We start from the raw sequence: 15,564 nt of genomic DNA, 5'->3' as shown, positions 1-15,564 counted from the left end.
CCCCCCTGGCCCTGTGCCCCCCCTGCTCTGGGTGCAGCCCAGCACACGGGGCCTTGCTGGGCTGCGAGTGCACGCTGCTGCCTCACAGGCAGTTTTCCACCCCCAAACCCACCCCAAGTCCCTCTCCTCGGGGCCGCTCTCCCCCCCCTCCTTGCCCCCACCCATGTGTCAGGAGGTTTGTGTTTGGGATTGCCCCGACCCGAGGCCAGGCCCTCGCCCTTGGCCGCCCCGCACAGCTCCGTGTCCTCGCTGCACGTGCCGGGGGAGCGGCGACCCCCCTGTCCGTGTCACCAACAGAGACGTTAAACGGTGTCAGCCCCAATACTGGTCCCAAATGGTGAGATGTCCTTAATGAATGTCCATGAAAACCTGTCTGGAAATTTGCTTTTTGCTGATACACTTGGTATCATTGCCAAATATATTTCAGTAGGAGTTCATATTGCACATGGCCATTCTCTCTCCAGCCTTTTGGCCAGGCTAAATTTTCTATCTGTCGGGTCTGCCATGAAGTCAATGGGAATTTTGCTATGGACTTGGAAGGGAGCAGGATGAATCGAGAGAGTTTTATATTGCATTTTCAGATTCTTTTTATTTTATTTGACATCTTGTTTCCTATAAGAAGGTTGTGGTCTGTCTAGAGTCTTTCTTTGCTAGAATACCAGCGCTGCCTAATTTTCCAGTTTCACTGTGTGTTTTCCATTTTTGCACTCATCATTAGGCTGTGGGCTCTGGTTTTCATCTTGTGTTTTTTTTTTTTTTTTTTTTTTTTTTTTTTTTCCCTGACACAGAAGTGAAAGAGCTCTTTGATTATATACTTGCATGTGTGTTCTTCAAAAGGCGTGAGTTCGGCTTTCCAGGTTTCTTTGCCCAATTCTCAGTCCTAGCGTTGCCCTCAGCAGCAGGGCATGAGGTTTCTCCTCAGGTGGGGCACTGGTGCACAATTTAGACAAAAGCTTCTAGTTTATGGCTTTCCTGTGCTCCACTTAGGCATGTACTGGGATGTTAGTCAGGGTTCTTTGTCTGAAAGGAAGAATATTTAGCTCAAATACCTTCAGAGGTCTCTGAATGCAGCTGCAGTTGAATGGGCATTGTGCACAGAACAATTATCTAGGGGGGGAAGCTGTGTGTGGAGATGCCTCCTCTTGACAGTCAGACAGGGCCAGGAGAGAGGAGTTTCCTTCCTCCTGCAGAGTCCCAGCTCCTCGAGGGATTTCTCGAGGTGGGGCAAAAACTGGGGCTCAAGGGTGTCCAATATGTGCTGCTGAAAGCTGGCTGGGATGGCAAGAGCATCTTCCCAGAGGACTTCACCTCCAAAGGGCCCCCCAGCAGCCCCCCAGCCATGGGGGACTAAAAAATACAGGCTACACAGGTAGGGCAGCCACACAAGCAGACAATTCTGATCCCCTTTTACGTAAAACTTTGAGCTATATTTTGCTTTCTTCATGTAATTTCTGTCTCTTACGCTATATGACTCACAGATAATTCACAAGGAATGTCCTGGAATTGCGCAGGTGTTTCCAAAGCTGAAACACTTTCCCGGTCAGTGCTTCCTCAGCCCACGGGTTAGGGAGTGTGTTACTGAGACACAGGGCAGGTTTAATTGGTTTAATGTGCAGATAAAATGGAATATAGCCTAATAGGAGTGAGTGAATTTTTCTTTTTTCGGTGGTAGAAGTAATAATTGAATGTTGCTACATTTGCTGTTTTACAAATAGGAAGGTTTTCCGCAATTATCTATGAAAGCCATGCCTGAATGATACCATTGTCACTACTCATTTATTTTCCTGATAGCATCTGAAACCAAAGTCTTGGCCGTGCCGGCTTGCTGAAGAGCCTCGTGCACCTACTGAAGGATCAGAGCTGATAAACCCAGAGACCCGCCAGAGCTCCAGCGCTTGTACTCACACCCCAGAGCAGACCCAAACCCCCCCCGGAGCAGCAATCCCACAGCTGCTGTGGTGAGACAGCCCGGAGCAGACGCGGAACACGACGGTAACGTGGTGGTTGTGCTGGTTTGGATGGGTGCTGAGTTGAGCCTGGCCGGTTTCTGCTTCTTTTGCCCGATTTGTACCGTTCCTCTATTCTCTGCCTGACTGCACTTGCGTTTCGGCCACGGACTGAAGGCGAGTGTACTCCTGTGTGAGGCTGAGATTTGTCTCAAAGTGATGCGTAAGATATTAACTTTGCTGAGTCCTAGCAATGAGGTAATAAAGTCTGAACGATACGTTTATTTGAGGCAGACGTTAGATCTGTTTTTCATTCCTAGCCTCATCCCTCTGCCTCCTTCACCTCAAAACGTCCTATATTGGACCAGTCTTGACTCTGAATGAAGCATCTTGATAATTCTTGTGCATGGCCTGCTCTCGAGCAGTTCTGTGTCTGTCTGCTTCACTCAGGGCAAGTGGGAGCCAGTGGCCAGCCTGGAGGAGGAGGAGGCAACACACCTCAGCATCGGGGCTGGTGCTGCAGCCCCTGGGCTGGTCCAGCCTTTCTGTTTTACAGCAAAATGGGAATAATTGTAGATCTCTGGGCTAGGCTTTGATGTTCCCTGGTGGTTATATATAACAGCTAATATTAATGTTATTTGTGGGGGTTAGATGTAATAATATTTTCTATGTCAGCAGCATCCAAAAGTGAAAAGCGAATTCTTTTGAAATTGAAAAATCCACGCCCTTTTTATTGCATATGGTGTCTTGATCTCAGGTACCCATCTCATCAGGCAAACCCAGGGTTATACAGCTGGAGCGATGTGTTTGTTTTTAAAGCAACAAAGATGGGAATCTATCGTGTACACATTTAGAAATACAGCGCAGTAATTGCTTGCCATAGTCTCTTAAAACTGTTGGAAGTTGTATGATTTTACATGAGAAAATGTAATTCCACTGGCTTTATTTCAACCATAAATTTCTCTCGCTGAAATTAACTTCCAGAGAAAACCAAGAAGAACCGTTCTGGGCCTCGCTATAAAACTGTAATGTTATTGTGGTCAGTGCTGGGTGAAACCGTGCTTGTGGCTACGCTGCACTCAACCAAAACAATACATAAAAATCCGGTTTAAAAAAGAAAGGAAAAACTATAATAATAAAGAAACCCAATTAGAAAAAAACCCAAACCCCCCCAGTTCAGTTCAGTTTTGAGGATTGTGTCTGCGAGTGATGAGAAATAGGATCTTCTCCAGCCACGCTGTTCTAAAAAACTGGGAGATTCCTGGAAATGTCTGCTGACACGAGGCGCTGCGGGGCTCAGCTTTTGTTTCAGTCTTGGCTTGCCTTCTCTCCCCTCTTGCAAACAGCGATTTACTTTTTTGGCTTCATGGTTGCTCTCAAAGCCCAAGCTGAATGAAGACCCAACCTCACTTGCAGAGTAAGCCGCGTATGAAGAGCTGTGAGCGCCGCGCGCCGTCCTCGCCGCCGTCAGCTGCGTGCTGTGGTGGGATGGTGGTCGGGGATATTTCCTAACTGGGACTCCAGCTGTGTGGTGTTCCTTCTCCTGGAACCTGGCAAATTATATGAATTTTCTTTATTAGCAGGCCAGCTCCCAAACCCCTTGTGAAGGTCACGTAGCAACTTGTATCTTCAACGGGAAGAGATGGGTTATTTGTAGGAGAGTCCTATCCCCCGTAATTATAATTGTATATAATTACACAATAATTTTATATATATATAATTATGCAATAATTATACACATACATAAATTAAAGCTGCAGTATGATTATATCACAGCTCGGCTGACAGTTAATTGCAGATAGTAGCTACATAAAAAGAACCTCGAAACATTTTGTGGAATAAGATTTCTGAACGCCTCAGTAAATTAATTTCGATACTATTTCCCACTCTGAGAACATACGGAGGATCGATCGAGGATCATTTGTTTTGCTCCGGGATGATTTTTTCGGAAGATCTGGGGTCAGATATCTCACCAAAATAGCCTCACTGACAGAAGTGTTGCTTCTGATTTATGTTGATGGCTCCATAAAACGGGAAAGCAAAGACTTGAAACTTGCCTGGTGTTTTTTGGACTCTTGGTGCTTATTCATTGAGGAATCCCCTGAAATACGTAACCCTAAGGATGAGGTGAAGTTTCATTGATTTCAAAGCTAAAGTCACGTAATGAAAAGTTATTTCTGAGTCAAAGTGACTTTCCTGAACCCGCAGTCAGCGCACTGAAACCTGTAAGACCCTGGGTTGTTAATCACCTGCATCTCCCCGCTCTTCGCTCTTCCAGCCCTCGCTGGAGCGCGTGTGGTTTGTTCCCCGGGACCCTGCCGTGTGCTGCAGCATCTCTGCTCTTCTCTGCTGGTTTCTGGCCGTTGGCTTTCAGGTGAGAGCCTGGCAGCTTTGTGTCCTTAGGGGGCCAGCCAGACTGGGGACCCTCGCATGCAGCAGGTGCTGTTTGCAGGCTCCACTCCAAAGCTCAAACCCACATGCCAGACTTTTCTGGGAAAGGGATGGAGCTGGAGGTGGCTGCTGGATAGGTGCTGCAGCTCCCTAAAAAGCACCCAGGTGTTTTGAATAGTTATGTTTTGGGCAGGTAACTTCTCACACCGAATTGAGAGGATTGTTTGAAGAGCATGACAGGAAAGGAAGGTTTTGTCTGAGATAAGGCACGAACTTTTTTATCCCGAACTTTTTTTCAGCAGTTTTTTCAATTGGATCTAAGGAGCTGCTTTTTTTTCCCCCCCCATCATCAACTGACTGGGTTTACTGCAGGGCTAACTGCAAAGCTTTCTGTTAAAAGGAACATTAACACCAACCTCGGCGTCGTTACTCTAAGGGATTCCCGTTACTTTGCTCATGATGCGTTATAGAAAATAAGAGATGTGGGCAAGCTCCAGGAACCCTTACCCACAGAAACAGTGCTGGTGATGTGGGTAAATCTCTCCGCCCACTCTGTGGCTTTTGTTTAGAAATAAAAAACCCTGTGGGTTTTGTTTAGAAACAGAAAAAAAAAACCTCCTGCGAGGACCTTTGTGGGGCTGGACGGTGCTGCAGTGCAGGTGGGCAGGGAGAGGCGGGTCCCTCCGTCAGAATACGAAGCAGTGGTGCCTGTCCGACCCGTCCCCCTGGAACCCCAGGACTCCCGTGGGGTTCTCCTTTGTCTCCTTGTCTTCTCCCCCAGCCCTGAAAACACCCGGGTGAGTAATGTGAGGGACGCTGGCGGTGTCTGTGGTTGCGTGTGCGGGGAGGGAGCGCTGGCTGAACGCAGCGCTGCCGGGCTGCCGCCACTTTCGGCGGTTTTTTTTTTTTTTTTTTTTTTTTTTTTTTTCTGGTCTCTCATCCGTCCCTTTTATCTCCTGTCTGCGGGTGCAAGAGCTTGTGGGGGCTCTGGCCTGCGGGGGCAGGCCGGAGGACAGCTGTGATGGGAGAAAGGGGTGACTGTACTTGTGCTCTCTTCTTGCTGGTTTTGTGTTCGCCGTTTTATCTGGCCCTGGTCTCGCACCCAGGAAAAAAAAAAGGAGCATTGATATTGCTTGACCAGGAGATGCATCAGCGAGATGTTTTTTTTTTTTGTGTGTGTGTTTCTTTGACACAGCATGATTGTCTGAATCACATTAATGATGGATTCAACCCTTCGCTCCATCTTGACCAAGGAGGGTTGGGAAAGAGTTCACACTTTCGGTGCTGAGCCAGCTGATGACTCAATACCCGAGATTACTTACCGAGATGCAGAGGTCAGAGTCTCGAGTGCGTGGGGATACCCGGCAAGCCGCTGACGTGACTCATGGGTAGAGTATTCCCCGACGGGAGAGGGAACCGAGCTCCAGCCCCAAGAACACATATTTGGTGGGAGTTATGTGAGCACCCATCACCCCGGGGAATGCTCTGCCCAGGGTATGGTGCTGGGGTGAGGCAGGCTGCGATGTGCTGCATGGGTTGGGGGCAGCGCATCGCTGGCTCCCCATGCTGTTCCTCCTCCAGGTCGAGCACTCTCCTGGCAGAGAGTTTCTATACAGGGACACGTTTAATTTATTTATTTTTAATACCTTGGTGAGCATAAAAAAAAAAAAAAAGAGAAAAAATCAATCTCATTGAAATGAAGTCCTGACTGAAAGGAGATTATAGCCCCTAGAACTTTGTGCGAAAGGTGAGAAAGCGACCAGACCTTTCCACTAAAGCAATTATTAGAAGAAAATAATGTCCCTTCCTGGGTGAAACCCAGCACTTTTGGCATCACAGGGTGGTATTTTTTTTGCCAGCGCAGGCAGAACATGCTGGAGAGACAGGCAGGGATGGCCCTGACCCTGCAATGGTCACTAGGGGAGACCGGAGCAGCCAACGTGCTTGCAGGAGTAAGATTTACACATCTGAGTAGAGTGTGAGTAAAGTACAGATAGCATGTGTGAGCAGGTGCCAGTCAACTTCCAATTTTCAGTACCACAAATACACCGAATCTGAATTATCCTCGTTAGATCAAAGGTTATTCATGTTTTAGCTGTTCTTGGAGATTAATTGTCAGCAGGTCGGATAAGGGCAGGCCCAGCTCGTAACAGGGGCTGAAAAAAATAGAGCCTTGAGGAAGAGAGAGCACCCAGCTCAGGTAGGTTTGTAGGTTCTCAGGATAAACGAGGCTCTGTTTGAGCAGTAATTCCTGAAGGAACATTATGGGAGTACATGGACAAGCTTGCTTGCTCTGTTCAGTGAATCTGTGGGGCAGGCAACCACCTCACAAAGCAAAGCAGCCATCAGCTCTTAAAATCATCCTGAATGAGGATATAAAAGATATTTGCAGCAGCTGCTCTGATTTCAAATGACAGATTGCCTCATCCTCAGACATGAAAGGGGGAAGGAGTGTAAAAACGCCCGAATCAGGGGTTCAGGGCACGGGGTGACAGCTCTCCCGGTGCACAGGGAAGCAGGGCTTTGCCCGTGAAGATGGGGAAGCATGAAACTGGTTTGAATCCTAACAAATGCCAGGTGAAAGCTTTTAATGTCTGCGTCAGTTGTTGACCTGCACATCCAGCTGGGACGTGCATCTATCCTTGGCCCAGTTTTAATCTGCTGCGGGTTGGGGGAGCCTGCCCGTGCCGGGGACGCGGGTCTGTGCTTGTGGCAGAGCCACCGTCTCTGGGTTAGACTAAGCCACAAGCAAAACACCTTATTGAATTCTAAGAGTAACACACAGCACGGTCACAGCTTGTGTTTCAACTCCAGCTCTTAAAAAAAAATTTTTTTTTTTTTTTTTTTTGCGCTTCAGGTTGTTCTGCACGAGAAGCGTTACAAATCCACATTAGCTCGGTTTTTCTCCGTGTGAAATCACCTCTCCTGGGAGGGATCAGCTAGGCGAGGGCAAGGCTAGGCCAAAGCTGGGCTTTGCTTTCCCCTGGAGCATCAGCAGCTCTGGGGATGGCAAACTCAGCCTGTGGGACTGCAGCCCCGCGTGGTTTTCTTTAGTTGGCTTCTATTAAATAGGAATGCGGGGCTCTGCAGGTGGGTTAACGACTCGTTGAAGCTGATTTAATCTGCCTTTGCATGCTCAGACCCCCTCGCAGCATTTGGTTGGACTAGGTGATCTCCAAGGTCTTTTCCAACCCGGATGGTTGCGCAGTGTTTGTGCCGTGTATGAGGCTGGGCTGGGGCTGCAGCTCTGCTAGCGGTCAGTGGCAAGAAAAATACTGGTCACAGAGGGAAGATTTTAACAGATTTAATTTTGAAATTATTTTTAATGTAGGTGTGACACGTTGTGTTTTAATTTCAAAATAATCAAAACAGAAATTTCTGGATTCGGTTTGATTCAAGCATGAAAGAAACATCGCATTGAAACTCCTGGAAGCTGTATAATTATATGTAAGCTATTTCCAGCTCTTTTTCCACAGTCTGTGTGATTGCTCAGAGGAGCAGAGTCCCCATCAGGTCCCGGGAACCTGCGCACGTTGGCCCACTCCTGCCAGCGAACGTGGAGAGCTGCATTTTTTCCCAGTGTGAAGAAAGGAAAAAAATAAAAAAAAAAGCCCCAGTGAGATCCGTGGGGCAGGTTGAGCCGTGCTGTCCTGTGTGGCAGAATAATCCCCCATTGCCATGAGCTCAGCAGGGTGTGGTGGCTCTGGCTCCCCCGCAGAGCCGAGGGATGAGCGTCCCGGGGTGATGCGGGGACACTGGTTGTGCTGCAGTTGGTGCCTGTTGTCATGGGGGGGGTGGGAGCCAGCTGTGGGTGACAGTGGGGATGGGGATGCCCTGACACGTCACCAGCAGCCCTTTGTGAGGATCTGCTGCTTCACTGCAAGTCAAGGGAGAGCCGCTGCCCCGGGTTGCTCCCCCGGTTGTGTTTGGCTCCACCACGGCAGCGATGAGGCTTCGTTCATCACGGCCCCGTTAACGGGGTGCTGAGGCAGGGTGGTACCGAGCCCTCTCCACCAACCCCCGGGTACCCAACACCCAGGAGGAGCAGCCCTCTGAAATTAGAAAGAGTCATTTGGAGAGCTGTGAGCTATGTCTGTACATGTTGGATTTTTTTTTTTTTTTTTCCTCAGATGTGACACGATTGCTTCCCTCGAGGTCGTCTCATTGGTATTTGAACCTCTGTTGCCTCTCACTGTAGCCACCGTAGTCACCTCCTACACACAGCTGGCTGGGCAATACAAGCTACGAAGCCCTCACTGGCGGGAAGCAAAGACTTAGCCCAAAGAAGCTGCTCTTCACATATTTGTGGAGCCATAAAGACCTCGAGGGCACCGCAGGGGTCAGTCACCCAGCCGCTCGCTGCATGTCGGCTGACATCTGGGTCTTCCTCTGCTGGAAGAGGAAGCTGCTGCTCGTAAAGAAACTTGCTGAGCACGTAAGTGTGGGGCAGCCCTGCGTCCCATGGCGGGCTGGGACGTCACCCTAAAGACGTGCTGCAGAGGGGAATTGGTGCGCTGGGGACAGGGAGCCAGCTGGGGTATGAGGTAGAGCAGCTCCTGGGGAGAAAGGGGCTTGGATGAGGAGGAGTGGTGGTGACTGGGTGCTGCAAGGCTGGGCGAGGAGCAGCAGAAGAGCTGGTGCTTTCACATGGGATGTTTTTCTCCCAGGATAAGGCAGCATCGACTGCTCTGCACGTCCCAGCACCAGCGCAGCCCGTGGTCGGCAATCAGCTGATAACCCCTAGCACAGAGGAGACATAGGACGGAGAGGAGAAAACATAAGTGAGTCTTCAGCTGACCCCAGGTCTCTGCTCGTGATTTTGATTAAGAAAAAAATCGCAATATTGGATTTTTCTACAGAGTACAGAAACTTAAATGGGGTCACTTGAAAGCACGTGCGTTGGGTACTCTGACAAAGTCCGTCTTGTTTCCCCAAGCTGGAGCTGGGTGTTCACTACAGGAAGCAAGTTCAAACCTGGGGAAGAAGAAACCCCGTGTTTGCCACGCGGCTGGAGCCTGCAGCACTTCCAGGTGCTGTCCTTCCCTTGGCGAAGGCACCGAGAGCCCAGAGGCTTCATTTTCCTCATGGCTACATCCAGGTGCTGACCCTGCAGTCTCCTGCAGGAGACCTGGGACACTTCCAAGTGGGGCTGTGCTAAGCTCCAGGCTGCTGGCGTGTAGTTGAACTCAAGGGCAGCCCAAATATGCCCACACAACCTCTAGTCACATCTTCGAACCCAAAACGTCTGCTGCAGACTCTTGATCTGTGCAGGGACGTAGGGGCTGGTGTCCCTTTTCTCCCCAAACCTCATGTTCTGAGGCAGTTGGGAGGGTGCAGGATGAGTGGGCAGACAGTGGATCCCTTCCCCACTCCCCCAAAACAGCTCTCCGGGTGGTTTTGGAGCTGCAGAGATCTGCAGAGCTCCTCGGCAGCTTTTATTCTTGCTTTGGAGGGTCAGCCCCCTGCAGCCGTGGGTGCCTGTTACTCCGGCAAAACTCCTTGAGCATCGGATGGGAGTTGTCCTAACTAAGGGCTTCCTCGGGTGTCAGCCCTACCTCCAGGCTGCACTGAGGCCAACGACACCTGCAAAAATTCCTCCTCCCCCAGCTCTGCCGGCAGTTTCAGTGACGGGCAGTGGAGGAGTGCTGAGCTGGCTGCCTGGAAACGGCCGCTGCCCGCAGGCTGTCAGCTCAGGAGATCCACGCAAAACCCCGCAATTCCCTTTTTTCATCTTGCCGTTGCTATTTCACTTTTCTTTTGAAGGCGTGTTTCTTCCCCCTGCTGTCATTAGGAGGCCGAGGGGGAGGTGGGTACGGCGGTGACCAGCGTGGTGGCCAGGTTCTTTCATCGGCAGTAGAACCACCATCCCAATTTGGCATCAAATACTTAAAAGTCATGAACTGGAAGAGTCTGTGATGGGTCTTGAGCCTTTTGCACCGCGGAGAACTGGGATCATTTATTTCACATAGATCCGTTCTTCTTCCCGCAGTCAAGAGACTTGAAAAATTTTAAATGACATTTTACCACTAAGGAGGAGCCGATGGCTGATGTGAGTGAGGAGGGAAGGTCTCGTCCTACCGGGTGACCAAGAAAAGCTGCTTGAACACAAGACTTGGTATTTGCTGGCAAAGCACCGGTGGCTTTGCTGCTGGTGGCCCTGCCCGGTGTGCAGGATGTCCCCAGTCACCCCCGGGACAGCGGGCAGAGGACAAAGGGTCCCCCACACCACAGAGGTTTCACTTTGTTTTACAATAAGAAGGAAGAGAAACTCCCCGGGAGCGGGCGTAGGCTTCTGCAGGGAAACGAGTGCGGACTGTAAGACCTCCCCACCTCCGATGGCTTTTCCTTGGGGATGCCCTCTGCAAAGCTGAGCCTCCCTCGGGCCTGTGCAAGGATGGATTTGCTTTAAAGAGGTAAAAACCAGCTCATTTGTGCTAATTGCCTTCCCCAGCAGCAGTGCAAAGCCATGGGGAGCGTCCTCGGAGCAGGGGCCTTGCAGGACTTTGCAGTCCCACCACTCCAACCCTTCTCCTCTGGGTCCACACGTGACTTAATTCTCCTAAATTCGTTAGTGCTTCTTTGCAGGATGAAATAAGAAAAGTAAAAGGCCCTCGTGTCTGCTCTGCTGTGATTTTGCACGCCCACAGTCCCCGTGTGCCCAGCGAGGCGACGCGCTGCTCTTCCGTGACAGGGAGCTTCACGAGAAGAGGGAGAACAAAATAAAAAAGGCACCCAAGCTGCAAGGTTTGTTTGAGGGGAAGCTTCTGGCTCATAAAGCACATCTCTGTTCCTAAGGGCTGCTTTAGCATCAGCGGGACGTTATCAGAATGATTTTTTACTTATTTTCTTTTTAAATGCAATTTTTTTCTGCTTTTCAAGCACAGGTGAGTTTAGGACCAAGAGACAGCCTTAAAAAAATTAAGAAATGTTGTGTTGTGAGACCAGCTGAAGGCAGGCAAGGAAAAGCAAGCAGACTTTTCCCTGGATGGCTGAGGAAAGGGGTGTTGGAGGGAGCATGAAGGGGACAGGACATGGCACGCTGAGGAGCAGATCCCTGCCCAGCTATTCAGGCAGCATAAAAAAAAAAAAAAAAAAAAAAAAAGTTGTAGTGGCAGAAAAAATAAGGTCCAAAATTGTTTCCAAGCTGCCCAAAGCTTCGTGCCTGGCCCTTAAGGCACAGCAGTGCCCAGTGCTCTACTGGGCAAGGACTTGCCACGGGCAATGTGCAGGCTGCTGTGCCCCATGGTTTTGGCACCCCCAGGCAGGGAAAAGGGGCTCATAGAGCTTTCACACACAGCTCCCTTGGCCCCACCTGGCTGTGCCAGACAGAGATTTTTTTTTTTTTTTTTCCTCCTCATGCTAGGAATTAGCTGGTGGACATTTGTCTGCCCCAGCCTGTCCAACACACCCCTACACTTTCCTTTGGCTTTTAAGTCATTTGAATGTTTTCTCCAAATAAACACTCCCCCCCCCGAATTGTGGGCGAGGGGCACAGGGGCTGCTTCAGGCACCCAATGGTGGGATGTTAAACCCCGGTCCCCGTGGTGGAGCAGTGGCTGCTGTCATAACAGAAGCTGTTTTTTACTGTTCCCTGCTGAGCTCACCCCACAAACGCAACCTCCTGACTGGGAGCCCTCTGAGGCTCCGGGGAATTCGGCTCCGGGGTTACAGTACCGAGACTGGGAGTCCCAAGTGGAACCGTGTAAATGCCCCATTCATGGAAGACAAAATGGTAAAAAAAATAAAAAAATATCAAGGCAGAACAAACCCCCCAAATTCTCCCCAAGGCAGCTGTTCCCCATGGCCATACAGAATTAGCTGGGGGCAATGCGGGGAGCTTGTGGGACCCCCCAGCCCCATCGCCCTGAGCGTATGCAGGGCAGGTAGGTGTTTTTGCTGACTGCATCAGGTATTTTTGGTGACTTCTAGTAGGTACTTTTTCATGAGAACATGGCAAAGTTTGACACCCCGTGCGAGATGGGTTTATGTTTGCTGGCTGAGACCAGGGGAGGAGGAACCAAAAACCCACCCGGGAGGATACAAGAGATTCAAAAAGTGGGACCGATACCCAGAAATAGGTGTCAAAATACGTAATTGCCCATGATAAGGCGGCAGCAGCAGCTCAGAAACCACGCAACACTTTTCTCTTTTAAAAATGTAATTTAATCCATTAATTGCACAGCATTGCCATCATACATACCAGCACGACACCTCGGTACACGGGACACAGAGCCAAGGAGATGCAGTTACCCAGAAACACGCTTTTTCTTAAAAAAAAGCCAACCCCCTCTAAGGATGTAAGGGGGAAAACCAGTGGTAGGTGACCAGAATAACTAGTTCTCTTCAGCAGGTTAAAGGCACTTAGCAAGGGAACGAAACTCCAGCCTGACCAGGCTGCTTCACCCCGGTGCCCCACAAGCTGGACCCTGGCGGGGATGATGCAGGGTTCCCCCAGAACACCTGGGGGCTTTCTTGCTTTTTTTTTTTTTTATCTTTTTCTTTTTGTTATGAAAGCTGAGAGAAAACTTTTTGTATTTGGGGCTTTTGCTGTTCATGCTTTAAATCCAGTGGCGAACACCTCCTCACCGATACCCAAACAGCCTCTTCTGGTGGAGGCACCAACAAACGCGGCCCTGTACAGAGCAGAAATATAAAACCCAGCAGGTCTCCCCACGTGCAGGCAACAGCATCAAGCCAACAAGAGCTACAGAGAAACTGATACCCCCAATATAAATATTTTTTTCTGCATAGATTTAAAAAAAAAAAACAAACAACAAAATAAAAGTTTACATCATCCGTGCTCTGCAGACAAAGGCTCTCCAGCCTAACCTGTCCCAGTACCTTTCTGCAGGCACAGCACCCTGCTTGGGGACACTACTCTGCAGGGACATGTTCCCCGCCCCCCCCTCCATGGGGGATGTGGGACAGGGACTGTCCACTGGAAAATCCTGGAGCAACGTCTGGGAAAGGAAAAACAACCCTAAGTTAAACCAACCCCACTCTGCCCAGCCCCACCAAACCCCTCCAAGGGCTGGTGCTTCCATAACCTGCACTTTTCTGTGGAAAAGGGGGGGGAAAGTAATTTTATAAAATACATTCTTGGCGGGGGGGATGAAATTTTAATGCAGCTCACGCTTTTCTGAAAACACCCTGAATAAGTCATTAGCCAGACCCGCCGCTAAGATTAATTTGCCCCCCCGAGGACAAAAGAATTAAAATGTAAAAATCTGGTGCGTGCGACACGCGTGTCTGCTGCTGGCTACGGGCCGGGCAGCCTTAAGGAAGGGGATGGCCGAGCTGTTTCAGCATTAAATCAAATAAATGAGGGATGGAGACAGACCTATTAGTCTCCCAGCGTCCCTCCTCCGGTACGCACAGAGGAGGCACGTCCAGCGCTTGGCCACTAACGGGGAGCCCAGCCCAAAGGCAGAGAGGTGAGTAATTACCATATATAATACATTTAATATGCTGCTTAGATTTTTAACATAGATTTTTTTTTTATTTCTGTCATCGGTGAGTCATTTAAATATTTAGCCCAGACAATAAAAATATATAAAAAAAAACACCTATGGCATGTGCCTGCTAACAATAGTCACAATATTAGGGCCCAGTGAATGTTATTATGGATTTAAGAGATTCTTCTATGTCATACATAACGTTATGAACTTACAAATAAATAACTCTACAAAAATCCTGTCTTCGCTCTAGAATAATTTCATGTGATCAGCAAAAAAAAAAAAAAAAAAAAAAAAAGAAGAAAAGGCTCTTTCTGGTGATGACAAATTAGGAATTGCACATTTAGTTCGAGGAATACATTACGGGTGCGTCACCACTAGGCAACAAAAAGACGTATCATATGAAACAATTTTTTAAATTTTTATTTTACATATTTGTACATAAAACTTTCAAGGTAACTCTCTGAATCCAACCGAATGTTAATAGCACATCTAAAAATGAATGTCAGGTAGTCAACATTCACAAAATGTTGAAAACTGATTAAAATATACATATTACTGAAAGCTACAACTTCACTACGAGGCAGGCATGTTTTTTTGTTTTTTTTTTGACTTGTATAGCACCGTCAAGTACAGTTTCTTTATTTTAAAACTACAGTGAAGAATAAAAAAGTAGTCAATGGTAAAATATCGTTCAACTCAAAATCTCTAAACAAACAAAAATAAAGTTAAACTACCCTCTCTTCTCACCCATGATTTATAATGTTATAAGTACTGTACATATTTTGTAATAATATTATTAAAATGCCTGATACTTAGTGGCACAAGTAAAAAAATTAAAATAAATTAAGAAGCAGAGGCCAATCACCGGACATAAAGCTTCAGACATGGTCAATGACTAACACTGGTTTTTCTCGTGCGCCACCGTGGACATCAGCGCTTGGACACACACAGAAGCAAAATGAAGTCTCGCTCGAGCTCTGCTCCTGGGGCTCCGGGGTTCATTTTGCTGGCATCTTCTCTGCCATGTGCTTCTGCTGACTTTCGGCGTGTCTGGTGCCGGGGAGGGAGGAGAGAAGCTGCGTTATTTGCTGCGCTGAGGGCAGGTGGGAACCCAAACCACACGCGGGGCTGCGCGCCAAGCCGGCGTCCGCACCGCTCTGGCAGCGAACCGAAAATAACAGTTTCCCAAGGAAAAAAAAAAAAACAAACCAAAGCACTGGGCAAGGAATGTGTGGTCTCTGCCCAGGTTCCTTCCCAGCAGGAGGTGACCAGGAGGTGGGCAAAGGGGAGAGGAAACCCTTCTCCGGAGAGGTTTGGGGTCAGCTGGGGTTTTTTTCCTCCCTTCCTGCAGGGGTGTTCAGCACGTTCATCCCCCAGAGCCAGGATGGGAGAGCTGGTGCCCCCGCGCCCCCCACCGCACCAAAGCCCCCGCCATGCTGTCCAGCATCCGAATAATTTTCATTTGCTAAACTGCCATTAATTGCATTTTAGGAAGGAAAGTGTTTCCCGAAGCGCAGCAGCAGAACAGATGCGAGGCGGCGCTGGCATCTGCCTACCGACCCGGCTCCAGATCCTCCCCCCCCCAGCCCTTCTCCACTTGCTCTTCATTAAGACTCAAAAGTGACAACCTGCCTGCTTGTCCCTTGGGCCACCGTCCCCTGGGCAGCACGAGAATCGCTCCCCAAACCCCTGACGGCCGCCCCAGCTGGCAGAAACTTTTTCCAGGCAGCGCACTGTCAAATCTCAACCAGCTGCTCTGCAGCCCCACA

General features: G+C 49.1%; 2 protein-coding genes across 3 annotated transcripts in view; both read right to left on the bottom strand.

The window, feature by feature from the left end:
- IL12A (interleukin 12A) overlaps positions 1 to 4,795 on the bottom strand; it is a 7,776-nt gene extending 2,981 nt beyond the window's left edge. Inside the window, exons 1-2 of the mRNA XM_026854950.1 lie at positions 4,787 to 4,795; positions 162 to 278 (exon numbers count right to left, since the gene is read on the bottom strand). Coding sequence (XP_026710751.1) covers positions 162 to 278; positions 4,787 to 4,795 — 126 coding nt within the window. The remainder of the gene's footprint in view (positions 1 to 161; positions 279 to 4,786) is intronic.
- An 8,041-nt stretch (positions 4,796 to 12,836) lies between these two features.
- SCHIP1 (schwannomin interacting protein 1) overlaps positions 12,837 to 15,564 on the bottom strand; it is a 31,570-nt gene continuing 28,842 nt past the window's right edge. Inside the window, exon 7 of one of the 2 annotated variants that reach the window (XM_026854672.1) lies at positions 12,837 to 14,845. In XM_026854672.1, the coding sequence (XP_026710473.1) occupies positions 14,794 to 14,845 (52 nt within the window). In that variant the 3' untranslated portion in view covers positions 12,837 to 14,793. The remainder of the gene's footprint in view (positions 14,846 to 15,564) is intronic. The other variant, XM_026854673.1, reaches the window with a different exon arrangement.

This window comes from Athene cunicularia (genome assembly GCF_003259725.1).
Source record: "Athene cunicularia isolate RWA chromosome 9 unlocalized genomic scaffold, athCun1 chr9_part1, whole genome shotgun sequence".
In the NCBI taxonomy this organism is placed as follows: domain Eukaryota; kingdom Metazoa; phylum Chordata; class Aves; order Strigiformes; family Strigidae; genus Athene; species Athene cunicularia.
Note: the sequence above shows the minus strand (reverse complement) of the source record. Positions and strands in the feature narration are given on the sequence as shown.